We start from the raw sequence: 20,396 nt of genomic DNA on the forward strand, positions 1-20,396 counted from the left end.
GGGAGAGAAACAGCGAAGGAGTCCTTTGCCCATACTAAAGATGGCAACCTGCTGCGCTCACTCTGGGTGGGGGTTCCAGGCGCCAGGCCTCACTGGGCGAGGCCCAGACGGAAGAGGCGTCTCTCGAGGTAAGTTTTCGACCTTCCTAGGAGGGGACCTGATCCGGGGGCGTGGCCTCGTCGAAATTCTAACAGCTGATTGGTCTTTCGAGAGGTGGGCGGAGTGCCCTCGGTACCCCACCCCTCCCTCTTCGAACCGGAAGTGTCTCTCGGTCTTTCCAGCTGGTTGTCATTTCACTCGGCTCGGTCCTGAGGAGAAGGACTCAGCCGCGGCTGCGGGACCCGGGCACCGGGAGGCGGTGGCGGCGGCGGCGGCGGCGGCATCGGCGACAGCAGAGGAGGAAGAGGAGGAAGAAGGAGAGAAAAAGAAGAGCCAGGCGGAGTCCGCAACAACGACAGCGGGGACTGCGGGACCGGGGTAAAGCTACGGCGGCGGCGGTGGGGACGACGACGGCCCAGCAACCGTGAGGAGAAACAAAAGCCTTCTAAATTATAGATTTTTCTAAAATCTGGGGGAAAAAAGAGAGAGAGCACAAAGGGGGGAGGCCCTTCTCTTTTAGAATAACTACACTAGTGGGTTTTCCCTTTTTTTCCTCTTTTTTTCCCCCTGCGGAGAATCGAACTGAGAGAACTGAACAAACCGCCCCTGGGTCCCATGAGGGAAAAAAACCCCGGAGCCGCAGAGAGGGGAAGAGGCCGAAACCGCAGGACCTTCCAGGTCGCCCCGTTGGTCCCCGCACCCCCGGGCCGCCAGCTCGCTCTCGTCGAGTCTCGCTAAATCCTTCCTGATCGCGATCCCCCCAAGAGGGAGAAACGGGTGTTTTCAGCCCATTTCATGGGGGAGAGGAGGCCGGGGGGGAGCCCAGGAACAGCGACCGCAGCAAGATCTGCACCCAGAGCCTCAGGAACAGCCCCAGAGGCCAAAACTGCACCCCGTGAAAGAGCAGAAACAGGACCAGGAACAGCAGAAACCTCCCTGCAATCATCTTTCCATTAGTCAATGCTGATTTCCTCTCCCGCAACCAGGAATTCACCTCCCACCCCAGATAATCTAATATAATCTATATATATAAATATATAATATATAATGTTCTTAAATTATTCCTGATTTTTTTTAACCAAGCTGCCAAGAAAAGAACGTATTCTCCTCTTAGCCCTATTCTAATTTTTATGTGAGTGAATCTAAACTGCTGAGGAAGACCATATGTGATTGTTAAATTATATATATATATATTTTTACTCCGCGCAATGCTTATTCTTCTACATCCATAGATGCTTGAGAAGCTGTGTTTTTGTCATTCATGTACATTTTCCTTTGGAAAAAGAAAGCGCCTATTTTACTAACCAAAGACTTGATTTTTACCCTCTTCGTTTTTATTCCCTCCTAGAAATAAGCCCAGTTGGATTCATGTCAATGTTTTAAGAGATTTTTTTTTTAGTTTTTTTTTTCCTTTCAGAGGCCAGAATTCCAAATCAGAACTATTTCAAGTGATAAGCTGCGATCTTTGAGCTAGCTATAAATAAGACATTTCAAACAAACAACTGAAATTTTGGGTAGAGGATACAAAGACGTGAGACATCAGGTTGTCATTTTTTATTGTAAGAATCTGATCCTAAAAATAATAAATGGGGGATTACGGGTTTGGAGTGCTAGTGCAAAGCAATACTGGGAATAAATCTGCTTTTCCAGTCAGATTCCATCCACATCTGCAGCCTCCACACCATCACCAAAATGCCACCCCCAGCCCTGCTGCTTTTATAAATAATAACACAGCTGCCAATGGCAGCAGTGCCGGGTCAGCTTGGCTCTTTCCTGCTCCAGCTACCCATAACATTCAGGATGAGATCTTGGGGTCGGAAAAAGCAAAAAGTCAGCAACAGGAACAGCAAGACCCTTTAGAAAAGCAGCCGCTCTCCCCCAGTCCAGGTCAGGAAGCTGGAATACTGCCTGAACCCGAGAAGGCAAAATCAGAAGAAAATCAAGGGGACAATTCTTCAGAAAATGGCAATGGGAAGGAGAAAATAAGAATCGAGTCACCAGTGTTGACAGGGTTTGATTATCAAGAAGCCGCGGGGCTGGGTACTTCGACCCAACCCTTGACGTCTAGTGCATCGTCTCTTACTGGTTTCAGTAACTGGTCAGCAGCGATAGCACCTTCTTCCTCTACAATCATCAATGAAGATGCAAGTTTCTTTCACCAGGGAGGGGTCCCGGCTGCTTCGGCTAATAACGGTGCTCTGTTGTTTCAAAATTTTCCCCATCATGTCAGCCCTGGCTTTGGAGGCAGCTTCTCCCCTCAGATCGGGCCCCTCTCACAGCACCACCCTCATCATCCTCATTTCCAGCATCATCACAACCAGCCTCAGCAGCAGAGGAGGTCTCCTGCCAGTCCCCATCCCCCACCTTTCACACACAGAAATGCTGCTTTTAACCAGCTGCCTCATTTGGCGAATAATCTTAACAAACCCCCCTCTCCATGGAGCAGCTACCAGAGTCCCTCTCCTACACCATCTTCTTCCTGGAGCCCGGGAGGTGGTGGATATGGGGGCTGGGGAGGTTCCCAGGGCCGAGATCACCGCAGAGGGCTGAATGGAGGAATAACGCCCCTGAATTCCATCTCGCCTTTGAAGAAAAATTTTGCAAGCAATCATATTCAGCTGCAGAAGTACGCTCGCCCCAGCTCTGCATTTGCTCCTAAATCCTGGATGGAAGATAGCTTGAACAGGGCTGACAACATTTTTCCTTTTCCGGTAAGATTATGTTCCATTAATAGATTAAGATGAATAAGGAAATTGTATGGTGTAATATGTATTTAACTAAGAGGTTTGAATGGTCCATGTACATATCAGAACTCTTCTTAGAAAATGAGTTAATTGCCAGACATTATTTTGGCAGGACAGGAGTATAATTGGGAACAAAATATTCAGCTGTTTCTTTGATAAATTTCTAATTGTAATCTTCCCCATAGATAATAGTATGAATTGGTATAATTATGACTACCAGGTAGCTAGTGATGTTGGAATTATTAACTATAATATCTTTCTAGCCTGACAGGATCATCAGGGTTGGTTTTTCCTACTTTTTTAGGTGAGAATAAATAATATATAGATATAGTATAATTCATTGTGCAAACCGATGATAATTTTCTGCTCAGATGAAGTAACTGTGTAACAAAAAAATTCATTTTTTTCCTCCACTGTAGGATAGTGATTTACTGAAAACCAACTATTGAATTATAGTTTTCTCACTGGTTACACTTTAAACATAGAACCTCTCTGAACCTTGCAGTCTGAACAGTCTGAATTCATCAATTCAGCAATTCCTCTTAAACCTCTCTGCAAATTCTGGCCTGCCCTGTGTCAGTAAGGACTGGTACAGAAATGATCTAAATGTTTTCTTCATCCGCATTTATTTTCAAATACCATGAAACTGTTGATCTCAGAGTGACTCTTTTATGATGCCTTTCATCCATTTGTTTATTTTCCAGTGTTAACACTAGGGGTGTAGATAAACCATTCCTAAAAATAGATCCAGGCAAAGATCACTTGTCTTTCTTGCCACCAGTGTATCCTTATCCTGCAAGAGTCACATGGTTTGATGTTTTTGAATTAATGAGCACCCAGTCTAGTTGATAGATATGAGATAAAGGGAATTTCATAGTTAATTGAACATCAGATGCCCCACTGAGTTTGTATATTTGAAGGTATGATTGTTTATATGTGTTTAGGAAATTTATATGGGATAATAAGCTAACATTGAATCAGTCCTCACAGTGACCCCACAAGGTAAGTTCTATTATTATCCCCATTTTGCAGATGAGAAAATTGAGTATCAGAAAGATATGACTTGCCCAAAAGCACACTGCTGATAAGAGTACAAAGTCTAGGTTAAAAAACAAGGATTAAAATATATATCTGTATACATCTGTACACATATGTATATGTATATACACATGCGCCACCGATAGAGGATTATTTTAGAGATCTTTCTGCAAGGACTAACACAGATTACATAAGACAGTGGCAATGTCCCCAAATATGATGTCAGCACAAGCAGAACTATCTGTTTGATTAATAATTTGCTTAGTGGGAGGGCAAGTTTGCTAAGAGAATCCTGTGTCATTCCAAGGAATTAAAAGTCCCTTCCCTGAAGGATTCAGGTGGAATAGTTAGGATGTATCTTAAAATATTTGATTAGTTTTAGATTTTTAAAAATAAATTTTTTGCCTATGTATCAGAAAGCTGTTGGCTTTTGCTTTTAAAAAGGGTTTTTACTCAAACTGAAGAGCAATTATCTTGCATTAGTAGCTAGGGAAAAGGCTTTTAGACATTGGTAATTTCATGAAGTCTATTTTTAAAAAGTTGCTTTTAATATTCTTTTGAACGTAAATTTAAAGAAAATTTAGTGCAAAGGTGACTTTTTTGAATTATTCATTTGTTGCTAATTTTTAAATCTAAGGTGGCATTTTATACATTTTAACTGGATTAAGATTGGCTCAGAATTGAATACACTTTTTTCATTTTGCTACAGTACACTGACAGAACAAACTTATATGACTGAACTTATATGACCTCATGGTTTATTTTCCGTTCTCAGTTTACTGACTTTTGATGAAGGTTTGCTTTGGGAAAAATAAAATTTCAGAAAATAAATGAACTGTATCCATGCATATTCTCAGTATTTTGGGGGGCTAATGGAATGTGTTTACATGTGAAATCTTTTGGATCAGTTGGAGATTAAGCTGGTTTATGAAATAATAATAAAATTAACTTAAGATTGCTACTAAAAAACTGTTAGAAACTAACTCTTCCCTTAGAATTGTTGTCTTGTTATGTTGAGGATGGAAAAAGGATGAGTCAATATACCTGGCTCAAATATGGTAGGATTAGAAAGTAAATTGTTGATTTCTGCTCATCATCCCCCACCACTTTTAGAAACAGGAGGGAGGGTTCAGGGAGCCAGGAGCAAGTGTGTGGGTGATTTGAAAGTCACACTGGGGTTTTGGGTTTTGAAAAAAACACAAGAAGTTAGTAAACTGAGTACTGTATGCTTACTTAATGTATGTAGTTCTGTGTGTGTGCATGAGGTGTGTTTTAACAGTTACTCTTTTGAATTGGTTTTGGCAAAAAAAAAAAATACAGTTTTGGGTTGGTATGAATTACTTGGTTAAATTTGATACGAAAAACGTGAAGGAACATTTATTTGACTGGGAGCCTGGAAACTAGGTGTGCTCTTTGCCCTATCAGTATAACATTTGGGGGCCTCAGTTTCTCCATAAAATGCGGGGGGTGACGGAGGTGATGTCTAAGTTCCTTATGGTCCTGAGGTGAGCTCCTGTGAAATTGAAATTGCTGCAAACACAACCACACTTTTGAACTGCTGCCATCTTATTTAAATCTATTACCCTAAACACTATTAATTTTAGGAAAGAAATTTAACAGATGTTAGTAGTTCAGTTTTAATGGCTATTGTCAAGAATTCCTTAGGTGTTATAGAGAGATCTGGAAATATACCACAGAAATGACAGGATCCAGCAGTATACATGGCTACATTATATAATATTAGTATTATTGAAAGGAAAGAATTTACCTGGTACGTAACTAATACTGGGCAATGTTTGTTTTGACCCTTACATTAAGGAGAAAAAAATCCTCCATGTCCTGCCAAACACATCCTGAAATTCCAGTGTCCAAACCAAATAATATATTGGGGCACTTGCCAATAATTTTATTTGAACACAGCACTTCTTTGGAGGGGTGCCTAGATCTTCTGTCCTTACAGGAAAGTAAAGGAGAATTGTGTAGAGTATATTCTGATAGTCTCTTATCTTCAGCTCAGTTATGCTCACACCTCCATTAGCTAAAAACCAGGAAGTAGGCAAAAAAATAAAAAATGAAAAAATAAAAAGGAGGAGGGTAGACAAAATCTTTCACAGAGACCATCCCTAAAACTTGATAGGGAGACATTTTAGGATTTAGAACCCATTTGCTCTTACTTCAGACACAGTCACCATGGATTTGTTAAGTTGTCTTAGCCAGGCAAATAATTCATGTCACTTTAATAACTCTGCTTGTGTTGTCAGTTTATTGATCCTTAAAATTATATATGGCATCTAATATTTGAAAATAGAAAGTTACTGCATTGTTTCAGTTCTGAAAGTCATGGTGAATTATTACAATTGTCTAAGTATAACCTCATTACACTTTTTGTTTTTTTATATAGTCCCAGGAGGGATCTTTGTACGGGAAACATTTTCTTTGACTTTGTATTTATTTATATTAGAAGAAGGGAAATTAATTTCTTCATTATAAAGTATGGGTTGGATGGTTTTGGCTCCAGCATAATTGAGAAAAAACTTTGGGAAAGCATACCAGGTACAATTTTACGCCTTTTTGTAGAAAGCCTTTGAACTAGGTTTAATTGCTTTTCTGATGGAATCAAAACTTGGGCGGGGTAGTGTTTTTTGATTACTTTTTGTTGTCTTCACAGAAGCCATGGAATATGATCAACACATTGTTCCACACCTTTCAGGAAAAACCTATTTATAGCAAGCTTAGTGAACTGTTGCAACTAGAAAGATGCTCTTAGTTCATGGGTTTATGCTTTTAAGAATAATCCTTGTTGGTGTTCATGAGAAAGAAATGGAAAAGTAATCTTAAAGTTAACATATGCCTAGTTTAAATTTTATAGCCTATATTTATTTTTTTTATGACTTTATCTTGCTATAAGGAAAATTAGCTTGAAGATCCATTATCACATTTTTTTCAGCACTACATTGTACCTCAGGTTTTGGTCCCATCACAGATAAGATAATGTGTATAATGTGTTTCTCTTTAAGGCAGGGAGCTCATAACATGAGCATTTGTTTTAATATTTCCTGACAAACTCATTTTATATTTAATTGTTCAAAGAAAATTACTCTTGCAGAAATTAAAGTATATTTTTACCATGATAAATTTATAGCAATCTGTAATTTTTTTTACTTCAAATTTAGTATAGATTCTCATCACATTTTATATTATTGAAACAGAAAGAGTTCCACTTTCAGGTTTTTAGAAAATTCTTAGTAGATAGAATAATAAAGGTATAGTCCTATTTTTAATCAGTTTCTGAAGGTGAAACTTGAATAATTACTGAGATAGGTTATTTTATGAGGCCAAACATGTAGTAGAGTGAAGCATAAGCTCTGGATCCAAGCAGACTTGAGTTTGACTCTGCACTGTAATTAGCTGTGTGACCTTGAGCAAATCGCTTAAATTCAGGAAGAAAACCTCATCAAGGTAGTAATACCCAATAGTGAAGGGTTTTTGTGAGGCACCTTAAGTATGTGGCCATAGTAGGTAGCTTAAATTTTTTTTTTAATTTAAAGTATGCCTCTCTAAAATTTGTAAAATAATGAAATTAATTACAAATATAGTATCTATGAAAGATTTTGAACAGTCCTTTGTATTGCTTATCTTATTATATGTACTTTACTTCTTAGAGTACTCCTTTTGAATAAGCTAGATGTAACCTAGGACAGATAAAACATTTAGCAGAATTAATCAGTTTTCTTGAGAAGTTTTATAATTGTATATAACTAAACTTTCATTAGTATTGGTAGACTACATCTTTCAGTATTTTGAAAGATTTTGCCTATGGTTATTTTAAGAAATTTAGAACATTTGATTGCTTTTGTATACATTAAAAGAGACTATTTCAAAGGAGAATTTGTGATTTTTTTGGATAAGAGATAGGAAGAGTTACCATAGGTTTGAATTGGGTATATTTTAGCTTTTATCCTGGAATTCAGTATTGTTTTTTATATTTTAATTAACCTATTTAGTACATATTTATTGAGCACCTCCAATGTTATGGACTAGGGACAAGCCTAGATATCTCATAAAGGTTGTTTTGGTTTGATTTATAATGTATTTTTGATCTGTGCTAATCCCTGAATGATACTAAACATGCTTTTTTTCCTCATTATAAACACATTAGCAACTGATAATTTCCTGTCATTTTAATCTATGAGCTGTTTTAAACTTTAAGGCAAATTAACAGATCCAACTTTAGGTATAAAAAAACAGTGTGGTATTTTCAAATATTTTATTAATGGTCACATTTATAAATGTATTACTTGTATGCAGCATGTGCTTATTTAAGTCTTGTGGCAAAATGGTACCACAAAAGGCAAACTTTAACCTATGGGTAGTGGAGTTCAGGTCTCATTACATGTCAAGGAAGAAACTCCATCAGCCACTTATAGGTCCTCTCTCATGTTTGCAAACTGAATTATTAAAGTTCAAAGTCTTAAGATGTACAGGTACTTTTCATATTGTATTTAGATTGGGCAATTTTTGTTTGCTGAATAATTACCAGAAATATCCCAATCATTATTTTTTTATATATCTAAACTAAGTTATAGCTAATCCCTCAGTATTATACATTCTAAAGCCATATTTATATTTAAATATTATGTAACATACTTTTAATAGTAGTCCTTCCAGATGTTTTTGAGGAATGCATCTAGTGCTAGTCAGTAAAATAGCTGTTGTCATCTTACATCTGTCAGAACCTTAAAAAAAAAAAAAAAAAGTGAGCATAAGAATGTTGCTATTCAGAAAAATCTCCTAATTATAGTATGGAAGTCAGATCTGGGTTCCAGATATGGGTCTGCCACTTACTAACTGTATGACCTAGGGCAAGCTACTTAACCTTCCTGATCCTTCATTTTCTTGTTTGTTTTGACTGGTCATCAAATAGAAGTATTAATTCAAAATCTTGAAAATAGCACATATTCTTAAAATATGAAATATGGTATAACTTGTATATGGTAATTCGAGCATAATTTTAAAGAAGAATTTCATAAACCAAACTATAATTTTTAAAAATAAAGTCACTGTACTTAAATAATAGTGGGAATCAGGCTAGATGATGTCCTTGTTTTCTTGAACACTGCTAAAAAATTTAGTGACCAACCGTTTTTTTTTCTTTTTTTCCCTGTCTCTATTTTGGTAAAGTGTTTTCCCTCATGTCTTTTAAATTTATTAGGGAAAAATTTAAACATATTCAGTAATAGGCAAAATGGTATAACAAACCCCCATGTGCATGTCATCTGGCTTCAACAATGATCGACTCCTGGACAAACTCCTCTGTCTTCTTCCTAACCTTCTCCCCTTTCATGTTATTTTAAAGCAGTTCCCAGAGATTGTATCATTCCAATTGTAAGTGCTGGAGTCTTTTTTTCTCCCCATAAAAACAACAACAAAGAAATTTCCTAGTGGTTTTTAAGAAAAGATAGAAACCTAAGCAAGGCCCACATTTCTGTTGCACCTGCTCAGCTTGTTTCACCACTCAAGCTGGTACTAATCTCTAAGGAAATCACTTCTGGCCTCATCTCCTCCTTTCTGGACAGAGAAGTTGTTGGTGGTCACATGGCCATAAAAAAAATAAATAAATAAGGGAGGGGTGAGAGATCCAACAAAAGTGCTAAAACATCAATTGGTGACTGAAAATTTGGGAGGAGATTCTCTAGTTTTCCTTTCTCCAGCTTATTCTTACCTTCTTAGCCCAGGTTTGAGCTTCCATGGACTTGTGGGAAGGATCTCTGAAAGGACAGGACTGGGAGGTCTTTGGTTGTATTTTTGCTTGTTTGTTTTTGTTTTTAAAGAAGAATTTAGAGGTTTGGGGCCTTTTGCTGGCCTTTGGACTACATCAAACTTTTTCACCTCTTGCTCTCTTTCAACCTAAAAATGTTTGATACTTTCAATGGCTCATATGCTGGGAATACATGACCAAGGCAAGCATGCTCCTTCTCCTCGTGACGTGTATGGTCTGGTGACCTCTTTGTACCTGGGTGTTTAGAAGTGCCTTCTGCTCAGGAAACTCTGGAGAGCTAAGGATGGGGGGGTGGGAACTATGAGGGCCCACAAAGGCTGACACTGGGCATAGGCTGCTTTTTGACATTGCTCTCAAGGCTCACAAGAGAGATTTCATGGGTTATAGAACACAAGCAAACCTCAGTTTAGGAATAAAGATTGTGCATTTGGGTGACCATTTTCTTTGCTGACTCTGGACCCTGATCAGGCCCAGCAGACATAGAACAGAGGAAGGGCCAGAAGGGTCTAAATGACTTCATTCCTTAGGGTTGAGTTTTAGTAGTATTTACCTGTTTTCCTGAAATGAGTGACTTCTTGCCCTGAGTAGCTTATTATGTAGGAGGAATATTTTTTTCTATTTCATTTTCCTTTGAAAATGGGCTACAGGAAATAGCACAGAATAGCTGAATTATTCAGATATAACAATATCTAATTTAATATGTTAATTTCAGGCTCTTTTGCCATTTCACCAGCGAGAGGAGGGGCAGAGGGAATGTTTATTGAATGGATCTACTAACTGCTGCACCTTTTGTACAATCTGTCAGATACCTTATCTCATTTCTCCTCACCAGTTTTATAAGGGAGGGGTATCATCCTCATTTTGCTGATGAAACCAAGGTTCAGAGATTCTGTGATGTCAAGATCACTTGTCTAACAAGTGGTAATTTAAACTCAGGTGTTGGAATAGAATAGTTTTTTGTTGTTTGTTTTTGTTAGTTTGTTTTTTTCTAGAGAGAGAGCATGAGAGTCCATGTTGTGGGGGACAGAGGGAGAGGGAGAGAATCTTAAGGAGGCTCCACACCTAGTGGGGAGCCTGACGTGCGGCTTGATCTCACAACCTTGAGATCATAACCTGAGCTGATATCAAAAGTCGGATGCTTAACTGAGCCACCCAGGTGTCCCTTGGAATAGAATAGATTTTAATTATTTCTCTCTGCCAGGCAAGGTGAGAATGCACACATAGTCAAGAGAAGAAGGGGTCTGTTGATCCAGGAACTGACTAAGCAAGTCTGGAATGGCAGTTTGTTTTTTTAAATTCAGTTAAATGGTGACAAGAAATGTTTACGATTTTAAGGATTTCTAATGCTCAAAATAAGTTGTTTATTCAATGAAGGTGGAATTAAAGAAAGTTTTCTCAAAGGCTTTCTGAAGAGATCTGATTCATCAGTTCACGTGGGAGCAAACAGAACTGTTGCTCCAATCGGGGTAATACACCAAAGACATTCATTTATTTAGTTATAGTTTTTTATAGGGAGCATTTGGTAGCCTACGGTCTATAAGATTCTGCCTTCATTATTAAGCCATCATAATGAGAAAGTACTGACTAAGAGGGAACATGTTCAGAAATACAAGATGCTACTGAATGTGGTTTCTTTTACTTTAGATAATTACCTCTTTGACTTTAACCTCTGACCCTCGTTCTCAGCATTCAGGCCCTCTGTATAGTGAAGGACGTCATATCTGCCAGGTGTTTGTTTATAAATTGAAATTTCGAGGTCATGATGAGGCTTATTTAAATGAACCACTTTTCTGAGCTTCTGCTCTGAAGTCGGACTCCTCCACTTACTGTATGACTTTGAGAGCAATTAGTTAACTTCTTATAGCATTATTTGCCTAAAATGGGGATGATACTTGTATACACTTTACGTGATGGCTGTGAGGAACAAATGTATGTAAATCATACATAATTCATATAAGATGCACAACACTGAACCAGGAGGGACATGTTAGCCACTTTAATAATGGTGGCGGTGATGATGATGGACTACAGTATGCTTCACATATGCTACAGTCTGTGGCTATGGAGAGGTGAGTGGTACTCACAGTCCACTGGGGGGGTAGCTGTAAGGGAACTGTCAACATCATATGGAATGGCATCATGCTAGGGGGATGGGGAAAAAGGGACTTGTGCCTGCACAGGGATGTGAGGATCATCTGGAAGTGGAATCTTGAAAGTTGACTATGTAGTCAATTTTTGATGCCTGTGGGCTTAAATATTTAATCCAAGAAGAACATTTACATTTTGGCAAATCTCAGATTAAAACTCCTATAGTACCTTTGATTAATTATGGGCTCACTGGCATTTCAAACTTCGTATTTATTTTGGCAGCTGACATACTGGCATATACTTAACTTTCAAACCAAAATATTTTCTTTTCCCTTCTTCACTAGGGAAAGTTTAAGTCAGAAAGAGAAACCTCATCAGCTGATACAGATACATAGCTGTCTGGGAAGTGACGATCACAGTAATGTCTGTCTTTATAGGGAGAGAGTGAGTTAAGGGAGTAGCTGACTTTTGGCTTTGGTTCTTAATGATGTGTTATATTCAGTTAAGTACTTTGTGTGTTTTAGACCCCGTCTAGTGATGGGAAAACATACTAACTCAAATATAAAAAGACAAGACCAGTAATAGAGTGGTCATGGTGGTTGATTTGTTGAAATTGAACTTTATTGTAATCTTTTTCCAAGTTAGGCACCTGAGAGCTTGGAGAGGGCTTCGTTTTAGGTTCTAGGGCAAGGGCTGCCTCTTCATGTGGAAACCTTAAAATGGTTGATGTAGAATATTTAAGCTGAACTGTATCATGGCCAGTCAGCTACAAGTGACAATGCCACCTACCTAAGGAAATTAACCTGTTGAATGTAATTGCTTAACTCAGTGCTTCTCAAAATGTGGTCCCTGGCATCACTTAGAAACTTGTTAGAAATGTGAATTCTTGGACCCTACCCAGACCTACTGAATGAGACACTTTATGGGTAATCTATGATTTGACAAGACCTCCAGATGATTCTGATATGCTCTCAAGTATGAGAAACACTGGCTTAGAGTATCCATTTGGATGTTAAAAAAAAAAAAAAAAGCCACGAATGATGATTTTGGTTTGTGATATAATTGCAGTGTAGTTATTCTTCCTGTTGGTAATAGACCAACAGGTTCACATGTTTCTTTTGGCTACTTCTGGAATGTTAGGAGAAGTCATGTCATCAGCTATTTGCTGATGTAAGTCTTCCTATTTTGCGATGGCAGTCAGGATTACTGGTGTAAATTAAAAGGATGGGTTCTGATTTTTGAAATACTAATTTGTTTTATCAGAACATTATTATTATTTTTTTTTTACCAACTTTGATTTTCATATTGACTTGTATGAGATCTAAGTATGGTAATCAAGTTTGCTTTGCTGAGCCTTGAAGATAATTGGTGCTCTTCTATTTTCATTCATGATTATTAAGCTCACATGTTGTAGAGTCAGAAGGCCTAGATTCAAATTCTGCCCCTCCACTTACTTTGCATTGAAAGAGTTATTTAATCACTCTCAACCTCCGTTTCTTCATCTGTGAAATGGGATACCTAATTGTGTAGGATTTTTGTGAGGAATAAATAAGATCACGCATGTAAAGCATTAGAACTTGATAAGAGTTAGTTGCTGCTATTATCATTATTATTACTACTGTTCCTACCACTTCTACTTCTGTGGTTGGCAGTAGATGACCTAGAGAGGCATTTGTGGTAGCTTTCTAATTTGTGCACCACATCTGTTTGTCACCTCAATAGGAAGAAGGAATATCTTATCAGGCTTCTTATCTTTTTTTTTTTTAAGATTTTATTTATTTATTTGACAGAGAGAGACACAGCGAGAGAGGGAACACAAGCAGGGGAGTGGGAGAGGGAGAAGCAGGTTTCCTGCTGAGCAGGGAGCCCGATGTGGGGCTCGATCCCAGGACCCTGAGATCATGACCTGAGCCGAAGGCAGACGCTCAACGACTGAGCCACCCAGGCGCCCCAGGCTTCTTATCTTTTTAGTACCTCTGATATCATTCCTATATTATTCTTATATATACATTTTGTTCTTTTTTTGATTTATGGAGAAATATTTGAGTGCCTATTGTTTGCTGGGCACTTGCCAGCGTGTTCCTGCTCCCAGGACCTTTATGGCAGAATATCTCATTCATTCAAATGTATGTCTTAATTAGAGTGGTCCTTTGACTGCCATGACCATTACCTTACCCAAGGAATTATTGCCTGCTTTGGAGGGAGACTTAGGCTTGAATCCCGACTAAGCTGCTGAACTATGCAGAAACCTGTCTGTGCAGTAATTATGGAATTTTCCTTGGTCTTAGTTTTAATCATTAAAACAGGAATAATGCCATCTAACTTATAAGGCGGTATTAATTAAGACAGTATTATTAAAGTACCTAAAATAAAGGCAGGTACTTAGTAGATGCTCAATAAAAGGTAGTTCTGTTTTTCTCCCTTTTCTCCCTTTAGGCTGCCGAGAGAGACTGGCGAAGGTGGCTTGAAGGAAATTTGGTTGCTGGTGTTTTTTTGTTTCACGATAGATTCTTTGCTCTATTATCTGAAATCAGGGCATCCCACTTCGACCAATTGTTTTAAGTAAATTTTTTTATTTAAAAAGCTTGTTATTTTGCATTATGTATAGCATAAGAAGATGTAGTGACTGTCCTAAGACGCTAAGGGTTCATTTTCTTATTAACCTGTGATTGGCCCTCACCTTCTTGTGGGCACAAAGTGATGAGTTTTTATTAGTCATTCTCCTTTACACTTTGCTTCCTGCCATACTCATCACTATAATTTAAATTAAATCTTGGGCGAGCACAAGCTAAGGATGTCAGGAAGCTAGAATACAAATATATTTTGGAGTTAGGAAAAGGACATTAGAGATCTAATCAAACTCTTTCCTTCTTCAGATAAGCAAAGGTCTAGAAGATGAAAGGGCCCAAGCTCACCTGACACACCAGTGGTGGAGTTGGGGCTTCCTAGTGTCTAATGCTCATTCTTCTGATTTATGCTGATGTTCATATTTTGGTTATCAACTCACAATCAAGAAGAGTTGTCACTTAGCAAGGTTTCTATTTTATAGTTAGTTTACTTTCTGGGAAATGGATCCAAGAAAATAGATAAGTGATTATGATATTTGGCCCAATTAGCAATCAATACAGGTAAAATCAGAGAATGAAATATGGCAGTCAAAGCCCTCTTGATTTGACACTCTATCGGGTAGGAAAATCAGCATCGTTTGTGCTGCTGTTCTTATTCCTTGGGTTTATTTATTTGTTTCTACTCCTCCACCTACTTCCTAGTGGCACACTTACATTTTAGTTTTTTGCTTTTGTTTTTAATTAGAGGTTAAAAATGGTTGGAAAAGATCAGTGAGAGGGAATAAATCAAGAAGGATAAACTTTAGACCCTCTCTGAGAACAGAATGTTTACTTGACAAAATATGTGGCTTTTGAACTCTTTGAATTGCCAAAGCATCATAAGAAATAAAATGTTATACAAATGTAGTCATTTATAATAATTATAATAAGGTTGGACTGTGGGGAAGAATACATATTGGCAAGGGTTGGCAAGAATGTGGTAACTGTGCCATTGGGTCCTGTACCTTGCACTTAAATCATCAGCAGTCTGACCAGACCCTATTCTCTTCTGAATCCATACAAAGCCTGAAAATCCTTCCCAACACATTGCATCTGAGGGTCTGTACCAGTTGATCAGAGTTTGTATATTGGTATTTATTTGTCGCTCTTGTACTAAATCATGACAAAGTGTAAAAAGGATAGAGGGTTTGTTTTTAATCCTATAAAGCATTACTTGAAAATTTAAAAATTTCATTTAGGATTTTAATTTTAATGTATTCCACCAATTAGAAGTCAGGGGTTATCTTAGCAAAAATCTTTTTTTATTGTTATGTTAATCACCATACATTACATCATTAGTTTTTGATGTAGTGTTCCATGATTCATTGTTTGTGCATAACACAGTGCTCCATGCAGAACGTGCCCTCTTTAATACCCATCACCAGGCTAGAACCCTCAGTTTGTTTTTCAGAGTCCATCATCTCTCATGGTTCGTCTCCCCCTCCGATTTCCCCCCCTTCATTCTTCCCCTCCTGCTATCTTCTTTTTTTTTTTCTTAACATATACTGCATTATTTGTTTCAGAGGTACAGATCTGTGATTCAACAGTCTTGCACAATTCACAGCGCTCACCATAGCACATACCCTCCCCCGTGTCTATCACTCAGCCACCCCATCCCTCCCACCCCACCCCCCACTCCAGCAACCCTCAGTTTGTTTCCTGAGATTAAGAATTCCTCATATCAGTGAGGTCATATGATACATGTCTTTCTCTGATTGACTTATTTCGCTCAGCATAATACCCTCCAGTTCCATCCACGTCGTTGCAAATGGCAAGATCTCATTCCTTTTGATGGCTGCATAATATTCCATTGTATATATATCACATCTTCTTTATCCATTCATCTGTCGATGGACATCTTGGCTCTTTCCACAGTTTGGCTATTGTGGACATTATCTTAGCAAAAATCTATGTTTCAGGCAATATGTGGGGGGAGGGAGTAACAAAGTGGCTTTGCTAAAATTCCAGTACCACATTTAGAAACTTAGAGGTAAAAAGGAACCTTCTTTATTTAATGGACACAGCTGTCATAAACCAAAACACACTGTGTAATATTCTTTATCAACTTCTCTTCAGTGATCTTGTTATTCAGTGATTGGCAAAATGCAAGTTCTGGAAATTCACAAGGTTGCTTACTGCTTTAGTTGCATAAAAAAAAAAAAAAGCTGAGTACCCCCTACCACACTACCCATTACAGTTATTTTGGCAAAAGAAACCTACAACGCTACAGCAGGATGGGAAAGTGTAAAAACAAACCTTAAGGAAGTAGAAGGAAAGAAATATTTTAAACATTTACAAAATTACTTGAAGGAATTCATTTATTCATTGCTTTAGCAAACACGTGTACCTTCTACCTGTCAGGTCCTGTGTGAGGCACAGTGATACAGAAATGTAGGACAAGGCTTCTCAACCTGTGTCACCTCATGGCACACCTAGAAAACATAATATTGAAGCAGACATCATCTGCTAGGGAGTTCCTACCACATCTGTCAGTCCTGTGGGCTTAGGAGATGAATATCTTGGCATACTGTCACCCTATGGAGTTGTATACATTGGGAACATTTGATGTAAGATATAACTTCCTACCCTTGGGAAACTGGCCAAGGACATAGACAAGTTACTAGACACCGAGAATTATTGCCTCCAAGATTGGTTTTGTATTGGAGATAGTAGAGAGAGTGGCTGGCCTGGTTATGGGTGTGGTTCATAGATTTCAGAACAGAGGACAAATCTAATAACTGTAGAATGAGTGGAATTTCGTATTAACTTCTTTCTCAAATTTTTCCTCAAATCCACTTTGCTTCCAAAAGAATATGCAATACAAGTTTTGATTTCATTCAGTGCTTAAGATGAAGAAGGATAAAAAAAAACCAGAACAGTATTTTCCTTTTTGTGAACACTAACCTTTAGAAATTCTGATTCTGACCATGTGTCCTCCTTCTTCTCTATTGACCATGTTGAGTAGATGAAGATGTTAAGGAAAGAATCAAGAATAAAAGTGGGAAAGATGTTCTGGAGGGAGTCATACCAGTTCAGAGCAGAATAGCATGTTAAGGCACCTGCTCCCCATCCCCATCTTCATCCTCTCCACACACCCCCCCCACCGGAAAAATCCTGTAATACTCTCTGTTTTAAATATTGGATTATAGCCAAATATAATTGTCTTTGGACTCCTGAAGTTACAGAGGTGAAAAAAAATTGATATCGTAAAACAATTCAGTGAACATTCTGATTATCTGCATGGTGGGATGGGGTCAGGAGAAGTGATCCCTATTTCAGGGAAATAAGACAAGTAGCGTTATGGAAGGACAGAGGAGAAATGTCAGGTTGATCAAAAAATGCTGTCCAGTGGAGAATGTGCTCTATCAGCCTTAAGGTTCTAGAAGTTAGCTAGGAAAGGGAGAAAGTTTAAAAACGTTTAAAGTTTAAAAAAGGGTGGGGGATAAAATCAGGTGAACTTTTTTAAAAAGCTGAAGCTTTGAGTTAAAAAAGTAATGTAAGAGAAAATAAAGCTGAAAAGAAGGTTATAGAATTCTGCTTGTCAAATTCCTGTGGAAGCCCCTTTTTCTTTAATATTCTTGCAGTTGTGTCCATGTGTGTACCACCAGTTTTATTCTTGAGGTGGGTCAGAAATCTGTATTACTGCTTCCTAAAATGTTTCATCTCTTACTTTTCACTTATCAAGCCACACTTTAATTTTAGTTATTTCTAGTACTTTTCCTCCGGAAGAATGCCAGAGAAGTTGGGTTGTTGTATATTTTAAGATTCCTCACCCACTCTTGAAATGCATTTTGTTAAGCCAGGGTTTAGACCAACAGTGTTGACACCCTGTCTTCCCTTTAATTTTAATGGCAACAAAATGAAGACTACTTTGCCACTTAGTGGTCTTATAGACCTTGGATAACTATTTTCACATTTTGGTTTATAAGAAAATATAGCTATTCTGAATAACTATTCTGAATATTGCTATTCATTAGCAGTATCTGCTGAATGGCAGCGCAGTACGTGACTGCTGGAGCAAGTTTGGAAAGTTTTGCCATGTTACTGCAATCTTAAGTGGCAGGCAAAGATTATGAATTTTATCTTACATTTGTTTCATGTTGTTGACTATATGGAAACTGGTTTTAGTTGCCTCTGCTTTATTAGTAAAAATAATGCTTTTATTGAAATAATTATTAGAAATCAAATCACTCTTTGCTGAGCCTTGGCTACTTTTGTGGTTTTGATGTTTTGTTAAGTGTTAAAAAATAAAATGCAGTAATAATGTACCTTATACATAGAGGGAGTAAAATTGCCTTTTTGATCTGTGTCCCATTGAAAGCAGCTTATTGTCTCCTTTTACAATTAAAAGCTATTTTAAAAGTGGTTTGTGGCTGTTTGTGTTTACAGGATCGCTCCAGAACATTTGATATGCACTCACTGGAGAGTTCACTCATTGACATTATGAGAGCTGAAAATGATTCCATTAAAGGTAACTTTAAAAATCTAACTATTTGATTTTAGTGAATAGTTAAAATTTTGTATTATATATATAATCTCATGAGCAGTATGGCAAATTTTATGGATTCATATTTTGTATGTAGTCAGTTCCATCAATTTTATACATGTACCTCTCTTATTAAAAACTCAAACATATTTGATGGGTATCCACTGTACGCCCATCACAATATCAATTAAGAGAACTACAAGAGTACTAATTGCTAAGGGTGGGCAGTTAACTGGAAAGACATGAACCATATACCTCATTTTTTTATATCTGAGGCAAAAAAATGCTCAGTGCCTCAAACCTGTATGTCTCTCCACCCATGACAATGACTATACACTAGTAAGAGTTCAAAATGTTGGTAGAGTTTTTGGTCCAGTTTCACATTTTAAAAAATGGCCAATGAAGTTGTGTTCTTGAAATATTTTCTATGGATCATGTTAAAAAATAGTGCTATTTCTACTTGGATTCTGGTCTCAATTCTAATACTAACTAGGTGTGTTATTTTGAATAAGACATTTCATTTTGACTAGGCCTCAATTTCTTTTTTTTTTTTTTTTTAAGATTTTATTTATTTTGAGAGAGAGAGAGCGTGCATGAGCACAAGTGCAGGGAGGGGTAGAGGGAGAGGAAGAAGCAGATTCCACGCTGAGATCCCAGGATGCTGAGGTTATGAATTGAGCTGAAGGCAGACGCTTAACTGACTGAGCCACCCAGGCACCCCAAGGCCTCAATTTCTAATCTTTATAATTAGGGACTTAGAATCACTGTGGCAGTAAGGGACTTATAATGGGAAGCTTTAAAAATAAAATATAGATGCCTGGGCCCCATTCCAGGTGTGGGGTAGGGCTTGGCATGTTAGTTTTTAATGTCTCATGTAATGCTCATGGGTAACCAGGATTGAGAATTATGAGAGGAGGTATTCTCTAAGGGCCCTTCCAGCTCTGATTTTGTGAAAACTACCCCACAAAATAAAATATTTTTCTGCACAAAAGTCTTAATTAGAAAGGAGGGTTTTTTTGTTGTTGTTTTTCTTTGCTCGTTTTTTTAAGAAATTTGGAATGTTTGGTGTATTTGGTCATCCCAGTTGTTTATTTGTTCCTTCAGTCGTTCGTTCATTCATTCGTCCGTTCATTCATTCATTCATTCATTCGGTGTTTATGATCCTGCTTTGTGCCAGACATAGCTTTGCACTGGGTTCAAAGGTGGCAAAACAGCCTGTACTTTAAGTGATGACCAGCCTGGCCTGGTTTTCCTTTGAGTTTGGTTTATTACATTACTAATGCAATGAAACTTTTAAGTATTTTTCAACAGACCAACAATGGTAAATTTTTTAATGAGGAGAGCTGTTTGAGGTCTGGAGAGATGAAAAATAATATGTGAAAAAAATATGCATCCAGCTGTTGAGATAACTTTGAAGTAAAAATATTTTGAAGATCTTTACTGAATTCCTCATGGAATTCTGATGGGTGACTCTAATCCGAATACACACTCTGTTTCTGAGGAAAGATGATCTCTCATTCAGAGTCAGCTTTATTTTTGCCATTTCTTAGCACTCT

General features: G+C 37.8%; 1 protein-coding gene across 4 annotated transcripts in view; it reads left to right on the forward strand.

Moving 5' to 3' along the window:
* The first annotated feature begins 285 nt into the window (after positions 1-285).
* CPEB4 (cytoplasmic polyadenylation element binding protein 4) overlaps positions 286-20,396 on the forward strand; it is a 58,900-nt gene continuing 38,789 nt past the window's right edge. For all 4 annotated transcript variants that reach the window (XM_032403736.1, XM_032403737.1, XM_032403738.1 and 1 more), the window contains exons 1-2: positions 286-2,810; positions 18,744-18,825. In XM_032403736.1, coding sequence (XP_032259627.1) covers positions 1,686-2,810; positions 18,744-18,825 — 1,207 coding nt within the window. In that variant the 5' untranslated portion in view covers positions 286-1,685. The remainder of the gene's footprint in view (positions 2,811-18,743; positions 18,826-20,396) is intronic.

The sequence above is a fragment of the Phoca vitulina genome, unplaced genomic scaffold, assembly GCF_004348235.1.
Source record: "Phoca vitulina isolate PV1807 unplaced genomic scaffold, GSC_HSeal_1.0 scaffold6, whole genome shotgun sequence".
Taxonomy (NCBI): Eukaryota; Metazoa; Chordata; class Mammalia; order Carnivora; family Phocidae; genus Phoca; species Phoca vitulina.